We start from the raw sequence: 27,859 nt of genomic DNA on the forward strand, positions 1-27,859 counted from the left end.
ACCGCTACCCGTACCGCTACCACATACCCTCCAATGTTGCCAAGCCTTTATTTTATAGAGCAGTACTGCTTGAGCCTTACCGTCACCACTGTGTGCTCTTGTATTTATCAATTCAGTACTACGTGCCGTTGTATCTGCACCACTACATTATACCTTGCGGTACGGGTAATTGCATGAAAAAAGTTCAAACTGGATATTCAAAGTTCAGGTATGGAATTTTCGTTATATAATTACCCATACCACTACAGCATACCTAGTGAGGTCAAGTCTAAAGAGTAGTTGTACCATAAAGGCTTGGCCACACCGGAGGGTATGCGGTATAGGTACGGGTAGCGGTAACGATATTTGTATGAACAAAATTCCACATCTGAACGTCGATATGTCAGTTTGAAATTTATTTCATACAATTACCCGTACCGCTCCCGCATGTACCCTCCGGTGTGGCCAAGCCTTAATAGACCACACCGGGAAAGTATGCGGTAGCTGTAAAAGTAATTGCATGAAAAAAAATTCAAATCAGAACGTCAACTTCAAGGTGTTGAACTTTTTTTATAGACTACCCGTATCGCTACCGCATACCATTCCGGTGTGGTCAAGCCTTAAGGATATTAAGTTATCAAACAGAGCTATAAATTTACCAAAATTCGCACTGAATGCACTCAAAAATTTCCCTCCCCTTTCTGTGCTTGTCAAAAATTACACTTTTTACTTTTATCTGTGCCCTTCTGTTCCATTCAATGTGAAAATTTTTGATTTTTCAACTAATTTTATATAAATAAAATTTGGATTGCATTTTAAAACAAATTAAATACCACTCTCCACAATTCCTCAAAGTATTTCCTTTATTTCTTTTATTATATTCATTAAATATATAAAATATATAATCGATTTTATGTAATTCAATTTTTCTACAACCGCAGTATACGAAAAAAAATCATCTCTTTTTTTTTTTCTTCCTTCCTCCCAGAATGTCTCGGCAGCACTTAAGTCGGGTCGATCGATTTGCGCAGATGTCCAAACAAGAAGAGGTCATTGCCAAAAAACGTCAGGAAATTCTTGAAAAACAAAGAACTACCGAACTGGCTAAACAAGTTGCAGCTGCACAAAGCATCGCTTCCAAACAACAAGTCGAAGATTCGTGAGTTATGGTTGAATTGAATAATTCATTTGCAAAACTCTTTACATAATGTTTATTTTTCAGTGCACCGGAAGAGGTTGAAATAGCTGAAACAATTGTCGCAACAACAACCACAACATCACAGCCCACAGCAAGCTTAGTTGCTTTGACTAATCAATCCAAAGTCAAGAACACATTCTGTAATGATGGTTCTTTCCTTACGCATTTCAAAAAAATACTTGAAAAACACAAGTGAGTAAATTTTAGGTTAACCAAATAAATTATTACAAGTTGTGGCTTCTTTTTTTGAAAATATACATTTAATTATTCAAAATTATTTTACTTATAGTATAGGTATACTACACATGATTGATAGACCCCTTATGTATATCAAATGAACAATACCAGCCATTTAATTGTTTCAATAAAATTAAATAACTACCTATACGTAACGCTGCCAAAGTGCCCCTTTGACACACTGCTATTAGTGTCGCTATTTAATAAAAACGACATGACTCTTGACATACTTTATGCATTATGAAATATTTATTTGTGCCTTGCCTTTCATGATTAAGGGCCAATTTATTGAGCCTCCATTAAATTTTGAAATTTCTCGTTTTAGTTAAAAGCGTTGTTTAACTATTGAAGCCTTTAAGGCCCAATTTATTGACTCTCCATTAAACTTAAATCGCCATTAAAAAAGGGAATTTTAAAATTAAAAACCAATTTCGTTTAATTCAGTCTCTTTTAAGGATTTTTTTGAAGTTTGGCATCATTAACTAATTGAGCATTAAATTTAAAAGTAGTTTTAGTTAAAACACCAAATTCGACCTTTTAAGAGGGATTTTTAGAGCTAATGGAGGTTTTAAACAGAATTTCTATTTATTCACTCTCCATTAGTGTCAAATGTCATTTCATTAATTTTTTTTATTTGAATTATTATTTTATTTGAAAAATGTCAAAATGAGCTAAAGAATTATTAAAAAAACATCACAATTATGAAAAAAGTCCAGACTAGAATTTTTTGTAGGTATACACACATGCATTTGTACCATAAAAAATTCAAAGAAATTAATGCATTTCTTGTCTACTTCGCACAGATAATACTAGATCTACTAGATTATATTCTCCACTTCAAAACTAATCATTTTTGAGATGCTGCATAATACATACATAACATACATAACATTGCAATTGAAGCCATGAGAAGAAGAGATATAAAGCTTACTTCTAAACCAATGACACGAGATGAATGCCGATAACACTTAAATTTAAGTTGTTATATTGACACCGATGGAAAAAATTAAAAATTCCACTTAACTCCTTCTTCTTCTCATGGTTTCAATTGTAGGTTGTAGCATTCTTTGGTTACCACTGGTATATCGTTAATCTCTTGCATTGTCTGGCGTTTTCAGCTGCAAAATACTTACGGGTCATAGTTTTTTGGTTTTTCTTCCAATTCAAATCTATTTGATTTGACAAAATTGTAGCTTTTGACAGATTATTTTTCAAACAAAATAAAAATTCCCTAGGATATTTTTAACAGAGTTTTAAATTTAAAGTTCCCATTAAAAGTAAGGACTTTAACTAAAGAAGAGTGAATTAAAATGAATTTTTAATGATGTATACTTAAAGGCGACAATAGTTTAACGAGGCCGTTAACTAAAGCGATAAATTTCAAAATTTAATGGATGCTCAATAAATTGGCCCTAAGTACACACCATTAAAAATTCATTTAATTCACTCTTCTTTAGTTAAAGTCCTTACTTTTAATGGGAACTTTAAATTTAAAACTCTGTTAAAAATATCCTAGGGAATTTTTTTTTTTTGAAAAATAAATCTGTCAAAAGCTTCGATTTTGTCAAATCAAAAAAGGATTTTTCATAAATGTGTTTTAAACAGAGACAACTTGTGTCTCCTTCCATGTTTATATTTTTGTCATTGTTATCTTCTACCTCTTTCTATCCACATTTCTCTCTTAGGTTAAGTTTTTTTTTTTTTTTTTATTGCAAAATGTGTGTCTTGTTGAGTGGGCACACATAGCAAATCAAGAAAAAGAAAATGTCAGATTAAATTCTTCTCATCAAACATATTATGCTACAATAAAGTATTTCATTTTGTTATTCATTACTTGTGTAGCCAGACCAATACCAAGTCGGCAAAACTTAAATTAGATGTGCTGTATATTATTTATAAGAAAATATTGAAAAGTGTATAAAATAAATCTCAATAAAGTTACTACTACTACTTTGTACATACATAGATTTGAAATTAAAGATTTGAATGACGAATTATATAACAAACATAAAAACTGGTGCGTAAGCGAGGGTATCAAATTGCCAGTGTTAACCAAAAACTGAAGGAATTGCTATTTTATGAGATGTCAATGTTATGCAGCATCGCAACCTGGCCGTGTTTCTTTGGAAGTGGAGAAGATGATTCCAGTGTATTGTGCATTTCTGCGTAGTAGATGCATTTTTTGTATTTGTGTCCATTTAAAATCTTTAGTGCAATGTTGCAATGAAATGAAAACGTCGTTTCTATTAAAACGACTTGTTCTAGGAGCGCCAATTTGTATTACTGATTTTCAACTTTAACTTCGTAGTTCCCTCTTTGCCCCTTTTCATCATGGCACGATAATTGTTTTAGTCGAACCTCAATTTTGATGTCCCTGAGCGATTCTTTTTTGTGTCGTTTTAGGACAAACATATTAGGGTATATACAGTGGCGACAAAATAAATAGCACATCTACCCTAAAATTTCTAAAATGAAAGTTCTTCGCACTTTTTTAACTTAAAAGAGCTGTTTTATTAATGAGGAAGTAAGAACACATATATATTTGATTTATTAAAAAAGAAATTAAGTACATTGAATTCTTTAACAAAAAATAACAACAAAATCATAAATACAGCTCAAGTTTTTTAGGACAAAATAAATAGCACACTTCCTAAAAACAAAAACAAATTAACAAAAATTTTAACACAGTTAAAAGAAAATAACTAGTATTTGGTTGGGTAACCCTTATTATTTATCACAGCATAAAACCAGCGGTTAATAGACGTAACAAGACTCCGAAATCGTTCAAAAGGTACTGAGTACCAAGCTCGTCGAAATTCCTGCCAAAGTTTGTCCAAATTTGAGATATCAGACCTGTTAATCGCTTTTCCCACGTCACTCTACAAGTCCTCAGTAGGATTCAGATCTGGGGACTGGCTTGGCAATTCCATAACACCGATTTTTTGGACGGATAGCAATTGTTTCACAGACTTAGTCTTATGTTTTGGGTCGTTATCCTGTAGAAATGTCCACTTTAAAGGCATTTCCTTTACAGTAAAAGGTAGAATAGTGTCCCTTAGGATCTCCTTGTACTTAAGGTGGTCCATAATACCCTCTATCCGATGAAATGGCCCCACACCATGCCAAGAAAAACATCCCCAAACAAGAATACTGGCCCCACCGTCCTTAACAGTCTATATTTTATACTGCGGGTCACATTTCAACTGCCCCACGCGGGGAATTTCCGTATGGGGCATTTCCAAATGCCTCTTATGCCCCATAGGGGCATTTGGAAATGCCCCATACGGAAATTCCCCGCGTGGGGCAGTTGAAATGTGACCCGCAGTATAAAATATAGACTGTTAAGGACGGTGGGGCCAGTATTCTTGTTTGGGGATGTTTTTCTTGGCATGGTGTGGGGCCATTTCATCGGATAGAGGGTATTATGGACCACCTTAAGTACAAGGAGATCCTAAGGGACACTATTCTACCTTTTACTGTAAAGGAAATGCCTTTAAAGTGGACATTTCTACAGGATAACGACCCAAAACATAAGACTAACTGGTAGACCAGAATGTGTGTCTGTGGCTTGTGTCTTGTGTCGCTGTCAAAGTTAAAAAGTATGAAATTAGTATATTGGTGCCAGAATACGTAGCTGTGGCTGTGGCAAGGAAATTCGCTGTGGTACAAGTCGAGTCGACTTTTACTTCAAGCTACAAGCGCAATGACTTTTGACGTTTCTAATGTGGTTGCTCAGTTAATATTATTTTTTTTTCAAGGCAATTGACATTTTAGTGCGCCACATAATTCTGTTCATCTTTTCTACATTTTGAGCGATTTTATTTGACATCTTATACCACGGCGTTTTTCTTTGCCACAAGCGAATTTCCATTCTGTTCAGCCAGTAAGTCTGTGAAACAATTGCTATCCGTCCAAAAAATCGGTGTTATGGAATTGCCAAGCCAGTCCCCAGATCTGAATCCTACTGAGGACTTGTAGAGTGACGTGGGAAAAGCGATTAACAGGTCTGATATCTCAAATTTGGACAAACTTTGGCAGGAATTTCGACGAGCTTGGTACTCAGTACCTTTTGAACGATTTCGGAGTCTTGTTACGTCTATTAACCGCTGGTTTTATGCTGTGATAAATAATAAGGGTTACCCAACCAAATACTAGTTATTTTCTTTTAACTGTGTTAAAATTTTTGTTAATTTGTTTTTGTTTTTAGGAAGTGTGCTATTTATTTTGTCCTAAAAAACTTGAGCTGTATTAATGATTTTGTTGTTATTTTTTGTTAAAGAATTCAATGTACTTAATTTCTTTTTTAATAAATCAAATATATCTGTGTTCTTACTTCCTCATTAATAAAACAGCTCTTTTAAGTTAAAAAAGTGCGAAGAACTTTCATTTTAGAAATTTTAGGGTAGATGTGCTATTTATTTTGTCGCCACTGTATGTATGTACATATGTCCGATTCTTAGCAATCGCCCGAGTGACGATAAATTGTATACACCATTAAATTCTGCAATAGAAATCCCAATAGATACAGGTGCATAAAAGCGATATTTAATCAGCAGTAGACCGATTTAACAGATATAACTTCATTGAAATCGTATCACAAAATTTGTAAAACTGTTAGGACTAAAAAGTTATTTCAACCATCCTTTGAAGACATTTCATCCAATTTTTCAATGTTTATTTTTTCTTTTTCAAATAAAACAATAAAATAATTACAGAAATGACATTTAACGCTAATGGAGAGTAAATAAAATCATATCATGTTTAAAACCTCCATTAGCTCTAAATATCCTTCTTAAAAAGTCGAATTTGGCTTTTTATCTAAAAGGGCTTTTAAATTTAATGCTCTATTAGTTAATGATGTCAAACTTCAAAAAAATTCTTAAAAGAGACTGAATAAATGAATTTTGTTTTTAAATTTAAAATTCCCTTTTTTAATGGAGATTTAAAGTTTAATGGAGAGTCAATAAATTGGGCCTAAGCTATTCACTTATTTCCAAATGAGTAGAAGAACGCCGTAGAATGCTTTGTTGTTTAATTAGTCCTTTTACCTTCTTTGTTTTTTATTTAGTCTTGTTGAATTGAGAGTTAGGAGAAAAAGCAAAAAAAAAAGCCGAATAAATAATAGCAAATTTGTGTTGGATAGTAAAAATGCTTTTCGGTTCAAGTTAAGTACATAAATTAGAAAACATGTTCTGGGTTAGAAATTGATTACACAGGCAGCGTCACTGATTAACTAGGTTTTTTTTTAACATTTAATAAACTCGTCTTCCCAGCATTACATACAGATCCCAAAATATTATTCGTTACTGCTCCTTACGGCATAGGGAGTTTGCAATCGCTTTTTCTGGCTTGATGTTCATTTTTCCACTTTTCTTGCTTTGCGCAGGATGTTCTTATGTTCATCTGCTGTGTCAGAGTGTCTCACCCAGACGCTTACTATAAGCTCTGGTAACTTCAGGTGCTCTAAGACATCTCACGTCGAATTTCATCTTTTCCGTTTGGAATTTCTTTGCGTTGGACATTCAAATCATATTTTTTTTTTTTTTTCATTTACTTAATATTCATTCATGTTAACATAAACGGTCGTATTTATAAACGTTGTATATCTACAAACAACTGTTTAGATTTGGAAATTGTGTTCAAAACCTTGTTTATTGTTGTTTAAAAGCTGCCAAACTTAGACAACATCTTACATTATCTTAACCGTGAATAATTTGATATTTATTTTTATTAAATAAAGCACATTTCCCTCAATTTAAAAACAGTTAGACCAGTGTTTTCCAACCTTTTTTGTGATATGCCCCACCAGATTTGTTTCTAAATTCTCATCTATATACATATCGTCACCGGAACGCTAGAACCGACTAATATTATTTTTGAGATGCCTGGGTATTCTTCCTTGTTAAATCGGTTTTCTTCAACTGTAATTAGCAGATAACATATTTCCGGACCTATTGTTGTTATAGTATTGTTTTATCAGTACTTTGAGGAAAAAAGTAGTCTGACCAACAGGTTACATGTTTTTTTTTTATAAATTATCTCAAAACTATGAAAATCAAGTTATCTGGTTCTTGCATTCAGGTGACAATATTGTGCTAAGAAAATTTTAATATCAGAAATCTTAAGTGTTCAAAAAATTAAAAAAACTGAATATCTAACATAAGGAAAGAAAATAAGTAAACACTATTGACCCCATAAACAATAATTGGTTAATATTTGACGGCAAGTGTCATTAGCTTTTTTAATGAGAAACAGAAACGTCAGAATACAAAATAGCAACAAACACGATAACCGTTTTTACAAAGCTGTTCTAAGCTTTTAGACTAACTTACTGGACAAATCGATTGTCATTTAGCCCGATGATGTTTTGCGTCCACACTCGTCAGACAATTTTCATTAAAACCCTTAAATATCACTGTCTGCTATAGTTTGTCCTCAGTTTTCAATATTGGTAATCAATCAATGGATCATTTCTAGCAATAATATCTCGTTCTTGAACAGAATTATTTTTGAGCGGTATCCCCATACTAGAGCTCCATACAGTATGATAGATTTTGCAAATGCGGAGATGATTTTTGTTTTGAAAAAAGGTTTAAATATTTGAACTTTGAACCCGAACGCACGTTCTGCCCCGATAGTTCGGTTTCAAAATGCTTTTTTATATTAAGATTTGCAGTGGTCAAAACACCAAAATTTGTATACTCTCTTACAACATAGATTGGTTCTCCTTCATAATTCGATATTTCGCATCTTTCGCCACCATTTCTGAATAACATCATTTTCGTTTTTGTTAAATTAACGGACAAGTTCCATTGTTTGCAGGAAAGTGCCTGTCCTTGTACCCTTGCCTTAAGCTGCATATTGTTGTCGGTTTCAGCAAGGGTGGCAATATAATTGGCAAACTTTAATACAGGAATGATTGCCGTGCTTATTTTGATACCATCTCTAATGTTTTCAGTTATATCATTGGTACACAAAACAAACAACGAACTCAGGAGGCATCTTTGTCGCCCATCTTGGTAAAAACATTCTTCCGTAACGCTGTTTAAATCCCATACTATAGCCGAGTTGTCTTCGTACAAGCCTTTTATAGATTACCATGTTCCTGCCTGAATTCTTAATCTAGGCAATCTAGTGCTACTTTTCGCCGTATGAGGAGTTGCTCAACTTCAAATCTAGACCACAAATGAAAGTTTTCTCGAAAAACCCTGCAACTGTAATACATTTTCTATATATTGTAATTTTGTTCGCCGTTCAGCCGCTTAGGTGCTCGCTGCTCGGCGGTACTCTTACAACTCAAAAATTCGCTAAAAATATTTACTGAATCTTATTATTAAAAATTACGTTGTATATGAATGAAAAATAAAATGTTTATTTAAATTTTTATTTCAGACCTGAACCACCGCCACCACAACCAGAACCAGAGCCTGAACCAGAACATGAGTTGGAAGCAGAAACACAATCGTCAAACGAGACAGTGCCCACTTCTTTTCCATCTAACATTGGCAATGATCACCAACAACAACAGCAACAACAACAACTACAACAACAGCAAAACCAACAACGTCAACTACAAAATGCAACTCAACCCATGCCTATTGAAACTCAAATGCCTCCAACTGAAATTCCTCATCCACCGATAGCACCAAATCCATACTTCAATCTTGTGATTCCTCCGCCAATGATGAATATACAGGTTACAGTTCCACCACCACCTCCACCACCGCCACCAGTACCGCTGCAACAATGCATTCCTCCACTTTATATGATACCACCGCCAGAGCCACTGCAATTGAATACAATTCCTCCGCCAAAGGAATTCGATTTGAATGCCATTCCTAAGCCAGAATTTAATTTAGATGCAATTCAGGTGCCATCCGAGATGGCATCAGAAAAAGGTGGGTGAGAAAAAAAATATTAGTGTTGAGTGGATTTCGTGTAGGTCCATCCCTTTAAATCGTTCCGGCTTTACAATTTAAATTCACCCACACCCATTTCTTTTTTCTTTATCTATTTGTTTTTTTCTTCCGAATATTGGATACCTCTTAGTTTGACTTTTTAATTTTTTAATTCCTTATCCTGTTCACACGAAAAAAAAGCAAGGACACCACACTAGTCCACATCTAACTACTATTTATTTTTAATTTGTTAACTTGTTTTGGTAAACGAGATTTTATGTAGTTTTTTCAGACAACTCAAATGACTCTATAACATTACCGTCATCATTAGAACAGTTAATCGATTTGGTTGCCGATTTTGGTGATGGTTATGAAGATAAAATACGTTCGCATAAAAACGCTTTACACCCATCCTTGTGGTAATGAATAATTTACATTTTTTTTTTAAATCAATTTATTCAGTTTATAGAAATCAAACAAATAATAATTTGTTAAAAATAATGAAAGCATGCTTTACATTTTATTTAAAAAAAAAAAACTAAAATAACAAAATTAAACAGCTTGAATTTGTTATTGTAAATATTTTTCATACACAGAGAAGATTTTTTATAAGTTTCCATTTGTTATTAATTTAAAATAAATGAAAACTTAATTCTTAAAAGCCCTATTCTGCTATTCGATTCACGTGAAAGACTACAACAAGAAATGTTTAAATGGGGGTTAAAATTAAACTTAAGCTATTTTTTTTTTCTTTAGAATTTCAAGAGCAGACGGAAACAACGCTTTTCTCTCAAAATTTAGAGGTTTTTCAAGACCAGTTTGACGTGATAAAGGAAGGAAATCTTTCGATTCACGTGAATCGAATAACAGAATAGGGCTTTTACAAAGTTTTACTTCAGGGTAATCTAGGAGGTGTTTGAAAACTTTCAGTATTAGAAGAGGTTTGTGTATTTTCATACTTGCAAGCAGCTGCTTGTGTAATCAATTTTGTTCATTTCAATTTCAATTTTGTTCATTCAAAACCTTCAACTTTCAGTCATATTTATTAGATTTTTATCTACTTAGACACTGTCTTACTTTTTTTGTGGGAAATAAGCTTTATTTAATTAAAATAAATATCACATTACTCACGATTAAGACAGTCTACTTTTGTGTCTAGATTTGACAGCTATAAGACAATAATAGACAAAGGTTTTAAACACATTTTTCAATTTTAAACAGTTGTCTTAAGTTAGACAACGTTTATTAATACGCATTGTATAAACAATAAATAAAAATTTATATATGTATATGGCGACTGTATATATAAACGTTTGGGTTTATGGTTTCAGCTTAGAAAAAAAAAACTATTCATATATAACCTATTAGCACAGCAAGCCTGGAGTAACCACATGCTTAACTAGGAACATTATTGCATGTACATATGTATCTGATTAATTCTGATTAAATTCAAAACAGACTTTGATAAAGTCGTATTATCATCCACATTTATCCGCGGTGTTTGGGAGAACTACAAACATTGATATTTTAAATTCAATATTTTCAAATGTCTGTTACAGAATTATTATAGTTTAATGAGTTATGGTACTAAATAATTACATTAAACTCTGATGCTGGTAAAGATTTCATTGTTACATTTAAGGGAAACATATACAAAAAGTATAATAAAGGTAGTCGGTAAGTGACATTTTTCCAAAAGACTTTTCTTGTCTCTTCCCTAAATACAACCAATATTGAATACGGGAAACCTTAACGTTCCTTATGCGCCTCCTTGGACAATGACATTGAAGTAGAACAAGGTTGAAGAGTCAAAATATTGTTAATAACACAAAATATTTTTGAAATTTAGAATTTCATAATCTGTTGAATACCACCAAGTTAAGTACGATAATTTGATTAAATGCAAGAAAAGATAAGTTTCAAAAACAATTTTTTTTCTAAGAGTTAACAAGCGCATAATTCGAAACGCTATAAACGTTACATAAGAAGAGCATATTTTTAAAACGAAGGGTCTGATTGCCGGACTAGGTTTTAATGCGAATCCGCTTTAATTGTAAACTTACCATAGTAAATGTTAATAGGAACAAGCTTTAAAGGGCAATGAATGACTTGATTAATAATTCACTACTAAGCTAATACATTAAGATTTCAAATTAATGTGAATTTCTATTAACCACAAAAGGTACATTACACGGTGTTACAAAAATGAGGTTTTAAAATATACGCGGGCGGAGACCTATCAGGTTTTGTAGAGCTAGTCGCACTGAATACGAAACGGTATTTGAAAATCCCCTAACACCCCCAAAATCTGGAGTTACGGGCAAAAAAACGGTTTTTTGGACCTTCACCCATTGAAAAAATTCTAGCTTCGACAATTTTTTACCCATTTTCGATTTTTTTACAGTTTCTGATAAAAGATAAATATACCTTTTTAACAATGTATAAAACATGTAACTCGGTTAAACCACTTAGAATTTATAAGATGTCAAAGTTCAAAAATTCAATTTTTTTTGTCATTTGCCCAACTTCGGCATCAATTTAAAGTATATGTTTTCAAGACAACATGCTATTTAAAAAATATATTCTAAAACTATATCTATTTCCCAATTGATCGAGGTATTTTTTATGAAAATCACTTCAAAATTGGCTTAGAAAAAAAAATTTTTCGATTTCAACCCAGATACAGAAATTGGAACTTTTAGGTATAGAACAAAAATGTTGTTTCGGCACGTAGTAGGATAAGTTGGGCGCCAGGATTTGATGAAGGGTTTTTGTAGAGGAGCTCAATACAAACATTTTTTTTCTTTAAGAGGGGGGTCTATCTCCCCCCGTTTAGGTGGGAGGGGCATTTTTCTAAAAAAAAATTATCAAAATAAAAAAAAATTATTAAAAAACAACGGCAACACTTACAGTAATAAATGATACCATTTCCAAAAGGCAAAATTGTGCATTTGATTCTAATTTTTAAATCAATATAATATTCCCAATAGTTTTTGAAATAAGAGATTTCAAAGTTAAAAATAGGGGAAAATATTTTTTTTAAAACTCATTTTATACTATTTTTGTCCAGACTGTGAATTTTAGTTAATAAATTACTTAAACAGAAAACTGCCTCAATTAATTCCTTATCGAACCGTGAAAACTATATGTTTCTATGTCTTCTAGTTTTTGAGAAAATTGAAAATGGGTAAAAAATTGTCGAAGCTAGAATTTTTTCAATGGGTGAAGGTCCAAAAAACCGTTTTTTGCCCGTAACTCCAGATTTTGGGGGTGTTAGGGGATTTTCAAATACCGTTTCGTATTCAGTGCGACTAGCTCTACAAAACCTGATAGGTCTCCGCCCGCGTATATTTTGAGTGTTACACCGTGTTATTTTTGATCTTGTATCGAAAAATACTGGGAAATATTGGTATCTCAAATTCATTTGCCAAAGAGATAATTTGCGAGTATATACTCAAGTTTTCCAGTTCTGGATTTTTAATTGAATTTACACTTATTTGTACGCGCACTTCCAAACACACCGCCTTTGTTGACATTCATGTGAACATTTGTTCTTGTAAAATTTTGATCAATTTTTGTTTTATATGGAAAATTGCTAGTTAAACTTTCTATGGAAAATTTTCCTGAATTAAAAAATTAAAAAAGTCAGAACAAACAACTCAATATCCCTACTTAATGGGGGTTATCATGAATAAAAATTTCCCTCGAAATGTTTCCCATGTTTTAAATATGGGAGCGAAAATGATCATAAAAAGTGTCCCTCGGAATTTATTGGTATCGGCAATCAATTTGCCAGGTTGTTCCCTGGAAATAAATTCCGAGGGAGATTCAGGGTCGCACAAAAAATTCCGAGGGAAAAAAATATTCCGAGGGAAACAAAATTCCCCTGGAGATTCACGATAGGGCCCAATTTGTATTTAAAATCGAAAATTCAAAATCGGTACCTATTTTAAGCGCTAAATATTAGCGCAGGCATAGTCTAAAGATGCCCCGACGACCGTTATACGTCTGGCTATTTCCATTCCAACGGGTGTGACATGCATACATAGTTACTTAATTTTTTGTTTGGTTTGATTGTTATTTTATTTTATTCTTACTTTTGTTTATTATTAATTTACTATCAAAGCAAATCAAGCAGTTTAATTTAGTTTACAGAAAATACATTTGGTTACTTAAATTCAATATTAAAACAAAAACAAACTTTACCATGAATGGGTTGTAAAAATAAAACTCGAAAAAAAAAAGTTTAAAACAAGAGGACCTCACCGGATTGGATTTGAAAATGATTGATGTCAACAGCACATTGTCGTGATGGTGGACAAAAATAAATGGGAAACTTAACTATTGCTCTACCGTACATCGAGCAAAAAAAAAACTAAACTAAACAAATTGAGTCAACTGTTATTGTTATTGCAAAAATTAACATTACGATTATACTGTAGTTTAATTAAACAAATTAATTTCATTTCATTTTAAATCTTCAGGTTTCTCTTTGAGAAGGATTCTGAGCAGTATGTTAGTTACCGCAAAGCATTGGAAGCCTCTCGTTTGGATCAACGCCTGCAAGAGCAGGAATTCTTCGAACAAGATGAAATGCCACACTTTGATTTGGCTAAACCAACAACCTCATTCGACGACAAATATGATCCTGAGTGTGTGCCAGCGACCACATTCGATGATAAGTATGATCCTGAGAGTGTGATGGATCGTGATGAAGATTCAGATGACGAATACATGCGTGGTATGATGGATCGTAATCGAGACAATCTTAAACGACGAATCGAGTGTCGTAATGAGATCATGGAAGAAGAACGCCAGCGTGAAGAGAAGAAAAAACAACGCAAAAGTCGATGGGGTGAAAAGTCGGAAGATATACCACCAGCAGCTGCTCTCTGTACTTTGGCTAACCAAAACAAACCGGTATTGTCGGGAGTACAGCGAACAGATCCAGCATTGCTTGCATATGCACGACAAAACTACGGCACAACAGAATTAGAAGAGGACGAATGGAGAAAGTGTGAGGAGCACTTTAAAGTTAATTTGCTCTATCAAGACATGTTGAGAAAACGACAAGAAATCGATAGATTAGCCAGATCTGGAAAATTCAAATACGAATATGATTCAGATGAAGATGTAACCGGAGGAACCTGGGAGCACAAGCTACGAAATGCTGAAATGGAAGCCACAAACGCTTGGGCATCGGCCCTTACCAAACAGTCTGAAGGCAAGCATCATATTGGTGATTTCCTACCGCCAGAAGAACTGAAAAAATTCATGGAGCAATATGAGGCTAAGAAGAGTAACCGTCAGCCAGACTTGAGTGATTATAAAGAGTACAAACTCCGTGAGGATAATGTTGGTTTTCAAATGTTACAAAAGCTTGGCTGGAAAGAGGGTCAAGGTTTGGGATCAGCTGGAACTGGAATCGTTGATCCTGTTAATAAGTAAATTACTATTTTTTTTTGTATGGGAAATTGTTTAAAAAAAATCTTTTTTAGGGCACCACAACGGGACGGTCATCAGGGATTAGGTGTAGCAAGTGCTGCATCACCTGAAGACTGCGATAATGAATATGACGCTTATCGTAAAAGAATGATGCTCGCCTATAGATTTAGACCTAATCCATTGGTAAGTGTTTGTTTCTTCATTATATAAACGATTTAGGTATGTGTGATTTTTGGTTTTGATTTCTTTTCTTTATTTCAGAATAATCCACGACGCGCATACTATTAACCGAGTAATAATAAATTTAAGTATATATAAATTATATACTTCTTCCCCTAAAATTATAACATGACTATTATTATACCTAACTCCAGTAAACGTTGTTTCAATTTTATTATTATTGGTTTTGTTTTATTTGTTTAGGCCGAATTAAATTTATTATTTGCTTTGAGATGAAATAAAAAAAAAAAAAATTAAAGGCTTGCTAGTAAAGATGGCCATTTGGATAGGACTGTCTTTGGATTAACAATCTAAAATGTCAGAAGTTTAGAAAGTTTAAAGAAAATAAAAGTTTGAAAATGAATTTAAATTAATAATTTGTTTTAATTAAAATGGACTTCAATAATTATTTAGACCCTGTTTGTATTGAGACTCCTGAGACTGGACTCTTTTCGAAATTCATATATAAATCAAGTAAAATAATTACCACAAAAATTAAGAAATCAAATATAATTTATTTATATTTCGAATGAAATTTTTAAAAATTATAATACTATCGGTCTTAAAAAATTAAGTATTTTAGCCTAAAGAAAGCTAATAAATTATCGGAAAATAATAAAAACTAAATATTTTTTTAATAAAATATTTCTATAAGTAATATAATGTATGTATAATCGAAATGAGTACAACATTTTTGGTGTGTGTGCACAATAATTAAGAGTAAAACGTAAGCACTGGTGTTTGATTGCCTCTAGCCAATATAAACGGACAGCTTATATCACTCGTAAGCATCTCAAGCCAAGACATATAGAGTGGCGGTGAAATTGCTTCCTAAAATATTAAAATTTTAAATCAGTAACATATTCATTGAATTGTAATTATTATTAAAAACATACCCTTCTTGGCATTGGCAAGGACATAACAACCAAGGAAGCCTTTGATGAGTGATCTACTAGCAACTCATGAATACGTAACTGTCGATGTGTTTTCTCCTCCAAGCCTTGGATTTCTTCTTCTGTAACAGAGCCATTTGGATTGGCTGCCGTTTGGACAAAACCATCTAGAAGACGTCTATGTCTAGTAATAGTTTCCAATCGTGGCCTATCAGTTACACCTTGTAACATTACCAATGAAGAAAAGTTTATTCGAAGTTTTTGCAAGAGGCTAGACATGCTACAAAAATGGGAAAACATATTCTAGTTTGGAAATAAAGCTTGATGATGGTATGGTGAAAATCTACAAACCTCTTTTCTTCTTCTTCCAAGTCCAATCGGCGATTTGTCAAAGCGAACACACGTAGTTTGCAATTTGACCAATTAGAACGCATAGAAATAATGTAAGGCAGGAGCATTGTTAAGCCTGAAAGATATTAGAACAATATTTAGCAAAAAATCAATTTATGATTGAATAACTAGAATTTCTTTTTTTTTATTTTAAAAAATAAGTTCTAAAAATATAAGGAACATTTGTGCTTTATAAATTGGATTGACTAATAAGTTCAAAAGCAAATACAAACCTCCGTCATCATACATCCACCAAACATCAATAGTTCCTTTAGGCTGTTTCCTAGCAAACACTGTTACAGCATCAAGAACATCCTTCGGCAACTCAGATCCACCCTTTGTCGAATAAATTATACTGTCATTTGTGATTTGCAACTTTTTAGCGCTGCTCATATTTGGCATCGGGGCAGGTTGTGGTACAGTTATAGTGCTTGTAGCACTAATCATACCAGGCAAGTTCAAATTTGAATCCACATGGAAAATATCGGAAGTGGCTTGCATGTGAGGAATTGTCATATTTGCAACACCTTGTGTTTGCAAATGATTTATAGCGTTGCCGTTAAGAGCAGGCGTTCGGATTTCATGATTAAGTTCAGAGAAGTCAAGACCATCAGGTACTCGAAGGATAGCCACACCCATTCGAAGTGAGAAGGCATTGCTTTATAAGAAAAAGTATAAATTATATAATAAATATTATTATATAAAGAGTTAATTGCTGTAGGTACTTACTGCAAAATTTCAAAGTATGAAGAAACTTCTTCCTTGGGGCACTGCCTCCAATCATTCTTGTAACCCATAAGCACTATATTAGGAGTGAGTTTACCAAATCCACTTGCTTTAATAAGAGCAGATGTTCCATCTTCCATTGTGAATCCATCAATAACATTATAGAAGGCTTTAATTTTTCTAGCATCCAAATACTTTTGACCTTCTTCAATAAGATTTTTACGGTTCTTATAACCAATTTTAAGCTATTACAAAAAAAGCGAGTTAATAAAAACATTTAAAAAAAAATCATCAATAAGTTTTTGAAACTTACCGGAACAATCTTTCCAACCATCATAAGTGATGTATTTTTGGTAATTAAACTACCAAGATCAATCAATGGTGGTCTAACTTTAGGATTTCCGGCTAAAACTAATACTTGAGGATGATAGTTCTTAACATGATCGGAAATTGTGTTTAATTTTTGTGTTGCAGATAAGGCGGTTTTGTATGTTTGGGCTTGAGTTGAATCACCCCAATTGACATCTGAAATTAATTGATAGACGATCGATGTATTAAAGCTTGATCTTTGTTATGAAAAAAAGACTTATTTTCAAACCTGGTTTCCTATAGACAACAATCAGGTACAATGCGAATATTATGACAAGAGTAATCAGAGATGATTTCCATTCGATTAAAAACATTATAGCCACGCATAATACGAAGCCAAATAAACTAAGCCAGACGTTGTAGTACTGTATTCAAGGAAAATAAAAGAAATTTTATTTTATATTTATGTTAGAAATGAGTGCAGAAGTGGCTTAACTAAAAAAAAAAAAAAAAATGGAAGGGACATGATACTATTAGAGGCTTTGTCAATTCCTCGGAAGAGGGATATTAGGTGATAGCTTGGAATTCGAACCCAGACCTTTTATTTAATACAAATAAATTTACCTTAAATGTTGGCCTCCAGCCTAATGGCTTTATAAGTGCTGCATGGAATGTGCAAAAGTTTATCAACGCATATGAGGCTAAGTAAAAGTTTGAAATCATTGGTGCAATAACATTCAATTCACCAATCAGAAGAAATCCAGCAGATATAAGGAATGTCAAAACGTATCCACGATAAGGTTCACCATGTTTGCCATAAGGTTTTGAAAAGAAAATCAATCCAGGATAGATTTGATCAGTACCAAGGGATTGAACTAAACGCGGTACTGAAAGAAGATTTGTCAAAGCTGTACTTAATGTTGCAGCAAAGCATCCAGCATAAATTAGTGGACCCCATACGGACATAAGTTGCATTATGGAGTATGAATTAGCCAAACCATATTCGCATGTCTGAAATCAAATTTCAAAATTTGTATTTTAAAAATATAAAATAAACTAACAAAAAAGAAAATCTTACATTGTTTAATCTACATGGTATATTTTCAGTTAAAAGTGTTCCATTGACAAGATCGGAAATATTACCAGATGCATCACGAAGTGCTGCACTACCAGCAAATACAACAAAAATTCCATAAGTTAACATAGAAATGATTAGAGCTAACATTGTTCCTTTGGGGATAGATTTTCCGGCGTTTTTAAGATCTCCTGAGATGTTAGCTCCAGCTTGAATACCTGTTACACTTGGAAAGAAAATGGCAAAAACACTGAAGAAATTTTGATCGGTTCCTTCAGATAACCTATAACTTGGACCTAAGTTTTCGTTTATAGTTCCCCCTGGAAAAAAAAATGAAATATTTAAACAAAATTTTCAAATTTTTTTTCAAAATACTGAACCTACATGAAAAACCAACAAATCCTTTAGCTATTTTTTCAGGATCACCTTGTGGACCAATAGCTGCTCCAATTAAGAAATTGAAAATCGCCAAAACAATTATTGCTATTAAAAAGTTTTGAGCTTTGACCTCCCATTCCATTCCGATGCAGCAGATCATAATGAGAACGAGAATAGTACATACGCCAACAATACGGACATCGTTTATTCCACCATCAATGATTTTTAAACCATTGTTATCTACAATTATATTTGAGTATATTTTGAATAAGAAATAGACTAGCTTAGTCTTACGCAATAAATCATTGAGTGAATCACAGAAACCGATTGTATTCATAGATGCTGCCACAGCATTGGCAAATGCAAAAACCACTCCCACAGATGCTCCGAATTCAGGTCCCAAAGATCGAGAGATGATAAAATATATACCACCTCCTTTAACTTCGCCATTGGTACTGATAGCCGATAGAGATAGGGTTGTGATAATGCATACAACAGCTGAGACTGCAATGATGGCAAGCGATTGTATTAATCCAGATTGAGCTACTACCCAACTGAGACGCAGGAACAGCATGACACCGAAAATGTTGAGAAGGCATGGTATGACAACACCGACAATCCATCCCAATTTAATTGAGTGGATATTTGGTGCACTAGAGTCTTCTGCAGCATGGAGATCCTAAAAAAAAGATATTAGGTATTTAGTAATAACTAATAACTATCAATTGGGTGAGAAATAAGCTCAGCATTAAATTAAATGAAAGAATATAATGTAGATTGAAAGGTTCATTAAAACAATTTTGGATCATTAGAAGTGACATACCAAAAGGTTAGGTACATAATGCTAGCAATACTTTTTTTATTGGTGTTAATATGCAGGTTTTCAGTCATCTTAATTTAAAACCTATTTTTCAAAAACAACGTGTATTGAGGGTGTTAATAGAAGATCTTTTAGTCCTTGGTTAAAAGAAGTTTTTTGTGTCAATTCTGCTAAAAGCAGCCCATATCAGGGTTTCCGCCATTTTGATTTAAAAGCTGTCTATAAGTCTGTATAAGAAGCTACAGCTTAAAAGGATAGAACGATTAATACCAAACTTGGAAAGTAGGGGAAAGTGGCCTAAAATGGCACCCCAAGGTAAAATGGCCCCCTTGCTAGAAATCGTAGAATCGAAAATAATTAGAAACTTTTATGAACGCGATTCTTTAGTTTATCTGGCAAAACCAACATATACGAAATTTCAGGAACTTCAGGCTATTATTTGAAATTTGACAGGTCAAACTGTCTCTATCCACATCAAAAAGTACACTCGTTAAAATTTTGTGAAATTTTTTTTCCAAAAAAAAAGTATAAAAAACATTGTATTTTGGAAAAAGAAGTTAATGTGTGTACGCATGAAGTATTTCTTATTAATTTACTGAAATAAGTTGGTTTAAAACGATTATAAATTTTTGGTGTAAAAATTAAATTGAAAAAACTCAAAATGGGCAAAATGGCCTACTTAGTGCTCGGGTAAAATGGCATACCTATTTCACATGTCATTTTAAATTTTTTTTCACTTTTTATTTTTTTTTAAGTGAAAATAGTTGCTATTTATGAACGATGTACTGAGAGGAAGTCCTGGACTGAGGAAAGCCCTTGATTCCGTCAAAAACCTGGAAAAAAGCATCCAAAACACTCAAAGTTGCAAAAACTACAAAAACGAGACGAGCAACCAACATGAACTGGGTTTTGAATGACTCGATGAAAGATCTGGGGGGATTAAGCACCACTTGTTCCAAGAAAATGGAAAAGAAGCCCTTTGACTCAATTTTGCATTTAAAATCACGTATGTTTGAACAGTGTGCCATTTTACCCGGGTAAATTTGATCAGTGAAATTTGTAGACGTCTTGAAAATTAAAAAAATTAAATACTTCTTGGAACTTTTTCAACTCGCAAATGAAAAAAATGTGAGAGTAATATATTAAACTTTGAAAAGTATATAGTATTTAAGTTTGAATGCTACTGTTTTTCGAGATATAGGACATTTTCCTTAGGGGGGCCATTTTAGGCCACCTTCCCCTATGTAGCGTTTTTCAGCGACTCTCCGGAGGATTTTTTTTTTTAATTTTAGTGTCTGAACCAAAAATAACGGTAGGTACCTGTCATATAGGTACCGATTTTGAAAAAGTTTAATTTCCTCGAAAACAAGTTGTACCTTCTAATGAATTTTTTTTCCAAAATCATTTACTAACGGTACCTGCCATAGAACTGTTTTTTTTTTTATCAGATTTTTTTCCAAAACTATTAATTCGATTTCAACGAATTTTTTTATGGAAAAGTATTTATATTAATATAAATTCAAAATAAAATTTTGAAAAAAAAAATAATAATTTTTTGATTTATGTAAAAAAAAATTGTGATTTTTTTTTTTTTTAATCAATTTAACTATTTTTGGAATTTTGTGCTAGCCTAAAACTTTTAGGTGCTGATTAAAAAAATTGAAAAAAAAGGGCATAGGTACCAATTTAATCTATTTTTTTTTTGTTTCAAAAAATTGTTTTTTAAAAAACAGTTCTAACGATTTTGAAAATTTTTTTTAGAAATTTGTCAACTTGAACTCTAAGAGCAAGTTCTTGCGACCCAGTCGTGCATTAAATTTTTACAAAACGTAGTTTTTTGGTGCATTGCTGATTTTTTACAGATGTTTTGATGTTTTGAAAATTCTGGAATTTAAGAAAATATGTTTCTTTGTTTTAATAAAAAAAAAAACAAACAAATGAACTCAACAACCTTGTATGAATTTCGTTTGTGAAAAATTTAGTTGAGTTTTCCCAAAAACTTATTTAAAATAAACTCAATTTGCAAGCCTGTATAGGCTATTGATTATGTAGTTTAGAAAGGAACTAAGACGTTCACGGGTTTTTATTGCAGGAATCGTTCAATGGGTTATAAAAGAAGATAAAACCGCGGAGTGCTATTAAATGAGAGGGTGGAAACTGAAGATAGGGGTGCAAAAGCCCCCTTTTTGGTTTTTTCAATATACCTCGTAAACCAAGCAAAATATTGATATATTTCACATAAAACTTTTTGTAGAGAATTAAATTTCCTATTGGAATAATGTTTTTTTAAAATTGAAAAAAAAAAATTTCCATACCAAAATAGTCGAAACAATCATAAAAAAAATATCAAAAAAATCGATTTTTTGAGTTTTTTTGCTTTTTTAGTTGTACATTTTTTTTGGGTTGAGATAGACATAAACATTGCTCCAAAGAAAAAAAGAAGATTAAATTTCCTTCAAACTGCTGTGCTCACTAAATTTTTTCATTGAAAATTAACCGAAGTATGGCCATTTTAATCTATCTTTTTTTTCGCATTTTTAGTTTTACTCAAGTAAAACAGAAACATTTGAGGGGAAAGTACGATAACTTAAGCACCAAGAACTGATAATAAGATTTTGTAGAGGGGTAAAATACAATCATTGTTTACTATGGGAGAGGGGGTCAATGTCCCCCCGTTTTGGCGGGAGGGGCAATTTTCTAAAAAAAATACTTAAAATAAAAAAAAATTATTAAAAAACAACGGCAACACTTACAGTTTTGATTGATACTTTTTTCAAAAGCTAGAACTATAAACTTAATATTAATTTTAAAATGAAGTTATTTTAATCAATTGTTTTTGAAATATCCGATTTCAAAGCCAAAACTTGTGAAAAAAAAGTTTAAAAAGCACATTGAGTACAATTTTCACAGAGACTGCGGACTTCAATACAAAATTGCTCGACAAAGTAAACTGCCTTAATTGATTTGTTATCAAATCATGAAAATCATAATGTTCCTATGCCTTCTACTTTTTGAGAAAATTGAAAAATAGACAAAATACTTTCTTTATCGGAATCACTCGTTTATTTCAAAAAGAATTGATTAAAATAACTTCATTTTAAAATAAATATTAAGTTTATAATTCTAGCATTTGAAAAAAAGTATTAATCAAAACTGTAAGTGTTGCCGTTGTTTTTTAATAATTTTTTTTTATTTTAAGTATTTTTTTTAGAAAATTGCCCCTCCCGCCAAAACGGGGGGACATTGACCCCCTCTCCCATAGTAAACAATGATTGTATTTTACCCCTCTACAAAATCTTATTATCAGTTCTTGGTGCTTAAGTTATCGTACTTTCCCCTCAAATGTTTCTGTTTTACTTGAGTAAAACTAAAAATGCGAAAAAAAGATAGATTAAAATGGCCATACTTCGGTTAATTTTCAATGAAAAAATTTAGTGAGCACAGCAGTTTGAAGGAAATTTAATCTTCTTTTTTTCTTTGGAGCAATGTTTATGTCTATCTCAACCCAAAAAAAATGTACAACTAAAAAAGCAAAAAAACTCAAAAAATCGATTTTTTTGATATTTTTTTTATGATTGTTTCGACTATTTTGGTATGGAAATTTTTTTTTTCAATTTTTAAAAAACATTATTCCAATAGGAAATTTAATTCTCTACAAAAAGTTGTATGTGAAATATATCAATATTTTGCTTGGTTTACGAGGTATATTGAAAAAACCAAAAAGGGGGCTTTTGCACCCCTATCTTCAGTTTCCACCCTCTCATTTAATAGCACTCCGCGGTTTTATCTTCTTTTATAACCCATTGAACGATTCCTGCAATAAAAACCCGTGAACGTCTTAGTTCCTTATTACCCTGTTTTTTTTCGACATAATCAATAGCCTAGTACTACGAACTACTGAAACATTAAAACTACAATCAGTTTATAAATTTAATATTGTTAGCTGATATAATTGTAGAATAAAGTAATATCAGTTAATATAGAAGTTGAAAAATTTGATTCAAAACAGACACTTTACAACTTGTTATATTTGGATTCATCAACCAATTGTTTGGAAATAAAGCAAATATTATGTATTTGATTGTCTTGACATTGATATAATTGTTTAACGACATTTTAATTGACTGATGATGGCATTTTGATAAGATTTAATGATATATGACTATATTATGGAGAACACACTTTAATTTGTTTATCAATTCTGTTCTGTAACAATATAAATGTGTATTTAACACAAAAAAAAATATCCAAAAAATATTTAAGGTTAATTAAAACTGGGTTTTTATTAACAGTGTAGTACGATAACAAATAAATGTATGTATTGTACACATAAACAACTGACGTTTTTATTTAAATTCATCTCTGGGATCCCATTGTCTTATTTTACTACATAATTTTGTAGAACAATAAGCATAAAAAAAAATATTCTTTAAACTTATTTCATAAGCCAAAGGAGAATGGGCAAGTTTGTATGGAACGTGGACGTTACGCGGCCAGGAATGAATTTGTTATTTTTTGATGTAAATAAGTCTTACATATATTTTGCAGAAGTTTTATCCTTGTGACGTTCTTCAAAAACGGATAAAATGCATTCTTGCATTTAACACTTTATATAGATTGTCAATGTTATAACTTTAATGTATATTTTAAGTGCAAAATATGATACTCTGTCATTTTCCCTGAGTCCGAAGACCTTAATCTTGAATATCCAACCTCTAGAATCCAAACTATAAGCATTTAAAAACAACAATTTCAGTCTATTTTGAGAGTTTTGTTGTTCAATTTTTGCTAGTTTGAAAACTCGAACAAAATCTTGAAGTCTTGTCTAAAAATCTTATGATATGAGTTCTATTAGTCGGATTTTAAAGATTAATGTCTTCAGACTCAGGGAAAATGACAGACCATCATATTTTATGTTCCAAATAAAAATATTATTTAATTTGTCCTCCATACATTGAACAACACTAATATTGCATTATCTTGCATTCTTAACGCATTACAGCAAAACGTCCATAGTAAAAGTTTTCCCTAAGTTATAGTTCTTCCATTTTATACCAATTTTATTAATGGCCGCTCAACGTCAAAAATGCCCTTTCTCCTTTAGCAGCTTTGAATTCTATCTTTTTTAGGACAATGCCACAGTCATGCAAAAGAGATTTACAATTTAATTGTCTTGCATTGTTTTGATGGAGTATAATGAAAGTGGAAGAAGTTTAGTGGAAGTATAATCTGAACAAATATTATTTTAAATTTTACTACCATTTTTGATCCTACTTGTGTTTTATTTTTTATTTTAAGTAAATGTTTTTATTGTATTTTTGGTAAAATCCGCAATGAATGAGATTTTGCGCTTCAGTCGCTACAGTCGGATTTTGTATTCGATAGCCAAAAAAAATCGCCGAAAAGGACTTTTTGGTTACTTAGTGACCAAAACTATAATATATTATATTTTGTTTATTTGTATTAGTTTTGTTTTGTGGTAGGTTTGTACTTGTTTATTATCTTCTTTTTTTTTAATTTTAAAAAATATTCAGAATTTACGACGCTGAAGAAATATTTTTTAAAATTTATTTTTATAAAAATTTTTGATTGTTATTTGAAAGGATTTTGTTTGCTGTTTATTTATTAATACTGACGAACAAGAAGAACATTTTGTTCAATTCTTGAGTGCAAGTACACATTTATTAAATTAAGATGAGCGTGTGTAAGCATCGAGGTCTAAGTTGTAATTCTCATTATTTGCTCGTTGTTAACGTGCACTGTGGCGTATGCGTGCTTTTTTATTGATTTTTTTTTAGGAGATGAGAAGACTTTTGATCAAGCTAGAAAATTTGAGTTCATGCAAACTGGCCATGTGACACATTATTTTAAAGAACATATTATAAATATTATGTGGAATGCTGAATAGAATGAACAGGAGTAACAGCTAAAAAAACAGTGCTCTTCTTAGAATGAAGAACTGCTTCAAAGAGAAAAAAGTTCGTACTTTCCATATCTATTGGCCCATCTCCTTCAGTTGCCACAAGGGTTTTGGGTTTTATAAACTTTTTACTTGGTATTTAAATAAAGGCGTTTTGCTGAAACTAAAAAAAAAAACATTAAGAACCTGCTCAGTCCTCACAAAACAGACTTTTAATCGGCTAACAATTAAACCAGATTGGTTTTCTAGTGTGCACTGCACATAGTTGGCTGACTTAAAAGTTGGGTTGGAATGTCCGAAGGCAATTATGTAGCACAACATCTTTTTTTTTTTGATTTTTCAAAATTTATGATAGATCGATAGGTGTAGGTACTATAGTTGTAGTGTGCAAACTTTATATATTTTCATACTGATTAAGAGACCGACTTAACCGGCCGGTAGAAGGTCTGTACAGTGCGCAGGGTCTCTTTCTCCTAGTCTCAAATTTCAAAATAATTTGTTTCACTAACATTTTCAACTAAGCTCTTCGATAAACGCCAAAAGCACACAAACAAATTCAGCTCCTTAACTCTTTTGAGTAATTTATTTTGTTGAAAATCTTTTCACCATACTCATCCATTATCAAAATGTAAATTTCTGACAAAATTATTGATCAGTATTTCTGTTATGAAAAGAAAAATTAGATAAATTTGAACAGTCGTGCGACGGGAATCGCATGAGCGTGCTGAGTCTTACAATACACACAAAATTACATTACCCCGGCCGGCATGTACCTATTGGCAATGTATTCTAAGCAATGAACTTCATCAAAATATTGTTAAAGCATGTTTTATATTTTGTTTTTAAATTAAAATGGAAAATCTTATTTTTATTTATTCATCTGTCTTAACAGAAATATATGCCTGTTGTGTTGTATGATTTAAGGTAAAATTTATCTTTCTCCTTTGCTATTCATATGTCAATATCAGTTCGTTATTATTTATTATTGAAAATTGAATAAGAGCTCTGAAATAATATTTAAAAATGTTTTTTTTTTTGTTTGTTTTGTTTTGCATTTTACGATTATGAGATGTAATTTTTTCACTTTCAACTTTACCGATGCAATCGATTGAGGTTCATTAGACTCGGTTTTAACTTATTGAACAGAAAGTTCAGATATTTTTCAAGATACCTTACATAACTTTTTTAGCCTTGAGTTTAGGGTTGATATTTAGCAAATAAACAGTCGTAAATTTAAACTTATGTTTCTAATTCAAAAGTTTTTACGGTAATTAGATAGTAATTACAATTTTTTATTTTCAAAAACTGCATTTTGCAAATAAATCGTTAAGAATTCCTTAAAAAATACAGGCAGCCCGATACACGACGAAATCTAACGACTTTTGATTAAGAATCTGTTTGTTTCTGGACTATAAAGTAAATCGTTTGTACTTAGTTTTGGAGGGCCTGCCAGTGATCAAAACCAGACTATTGTCTGGCTTATTTTTTCGAATTCTATAAGCATTAAACTAAAACATGTAAAATTAACGTACTGCCTTAAAAATATTTTTAAAAAATTACAGTTTAATTTAGCCGCGTTCCCCCGCAGCCAAATCTGCAGTTTCGTGATATGATATAGAAGAGCTATATCACAAGTTTTCATGATTGCCTCAAATAGGTACCTACCCAAAAATTGCTGCCAGCTCTGGGACTAATAGGAAGTATCGTTAAAAAATCGCATTTTCCCTTTAAGGAAATTCATGAAACGCTTAGCCAGTAAAAAAGCTATTAAACGCGTCCGAAACCAAATACGATTTGTATAATAGTAAAAAAATAATATTGCTTTTCCTGTCACACTATAAAAAATCATCTTAAGGTTAATGCCCAATTAATTTCAAATTACTCTTATGTAACTTAATTTAAGGTGGTAAACTAAGTTTGGTTTGGTCGCCTTAAGCTTTTTTTTATCTCTAATTATCATGTTCTATCAGATATCACTTGCCTTCAAATGTTTACAATTTACAAAAAAAAAACTATAATTGCTAAACTGATTGCTGCATAGTAAAATTGACATTGGATGAATTAATCAAGGAATTTTTTGTTTATCGGATTTAACTAGATTGAAGCAAATGAAACAGAATTTGTCGAATGATAATAAATTGAGTAAAGAATGGTTATCGAAATCGATCATACACTGATGTAAAATAGTGTACCTATGCATTTTCTGTATTGACATTGAAAAGTGGTATAGTTGATATTTATTTGGTTAAGTTATTGATAAAATATAGTTTTGTTGACAAATAGATTGAAATTGAAGTAGGATTATTCAAAAAGATTTCCAAATACGTCATTAAATGGCCCAAAGATGTTGGAGAACTTATACCAGTAATATG

General features: G+C 32.0%; 2 protein-coding genes across 5 annotated transcripts in view; one reads left to right on the top strand and one right to left on the bottom strand.

Moving 5' to 3' along the window:
* Positions 1 to 711: 711 nt before the first annotated feature.
* On the top strand, positions 712 to 15,157 carry LOC129914742 (SURP and G-patch domain-containing protein 1). 3 transcript variants are annotated; one of them, XM_055994098.1, is made up of 8 exons: positions 712 to 833; positions 968 to 1,138; positions 1,202 to 1,369; positions 8,807 to 9,312; positions 9,596 to 9,731; positions 13,797 to 14,756; positions 14,811 to 14,940; positions 15,019 to 15,157. In XM_055994098.1, exons 2-8 carry the CDS (start codon positions 969 to 971, stop codon positions 15,043 to 15,045), a joined length of 2,097 nt encoding a protein of 698 aa, XP_055850073.1. In that variant the 5' UTR covers positions 712 to 833; position 968; the 3' UTR covers positions 15,046 to 15,157. The 3 variants fall into 3 exon arrangements, with proteins under 3 accessions (XP_055850073.1, XP_055850075.1, XP_055850074.1); XM_055994100.1 differs by having other exon boundaries at positions 9,605 to 9,731; XM_055994099.1 differs by lacking the exon at positions 712 to 833 and adding an exon at positions 877 to 894.
* Positions 15,158 to 15,534: 377 nt separating this feature from the next.
* Positions 15,535 to 27,859, bottom strand: part of LOC129914740 (bumetanide-sensitive sodium-(potassium)-chloride cotransporter) — a 38,587-nt gene continuing 26,262 nt past the window's right edge. For both annotated transcript variants that reach the window (XM_055994090.1, XM_055994092.1), the window contains exons 3-13: positions 19,042 to 19,426; positions 18,754 to 18,987; positions 18,373 to 18,689; positions 17,919 to 18,305; positions 17,584 to 17,719; positions 17,299 to 17,510; positions 16,989 to 17,230; positions 16,493 to 16,917; positions 16,221 to 16,335; positions 15,873 to 16,149; positions 15,535 to 15,807 (exon numbers count right to left, since the gene is read on the bottom strand). In XM_055994090.1, coding sequence (XP_055850065.1) covers positions 15,691 to 15,807; positions 15,873 to 16,149; positions 16,221 to 16,335; positions 16,493 to 16,917; positions 16,989 to 17,230; positions 17,299 to 17,510; positions 17,584 to 17,719; positions 17,919 to 18,305; positions 18,373 to 18,689; positions 18,754 to 18,987; positions 19,042 to 19,426 — 2,847 coding nt within the window. In that variant the 3' untranslated portion in view covers positions 15,535 to 15,690. The remainder of the gene's footprint in view (positions 15,808 to 15,872; positions 16,150 to 16,220; positions 16,336 to 16,492; positions 16,918 to 16,988; positions 17,231 to 17,298; positions 17,511 to 17,583; positions 17,720 to 17,918; positions 18,306 to 18,372; positions 18,690 to 18,753; positions 18,988 to 19,041; positions 19,427 to 27,859) is intronic.

Source organism: Episyrphus balteatus, chromosome 3, assembly GCF_945859705.1.
Source record: "Episyrphus balteatus chromosome 3, idEpiBalt1.1, whole genome shotgun sequence".
Lineage (NCBI taxonomy): Eukaryota > Metazoa > Arthropoda > Insecta > Diptera > Syrphidae > Episyrphus > Episyrphus balteatus.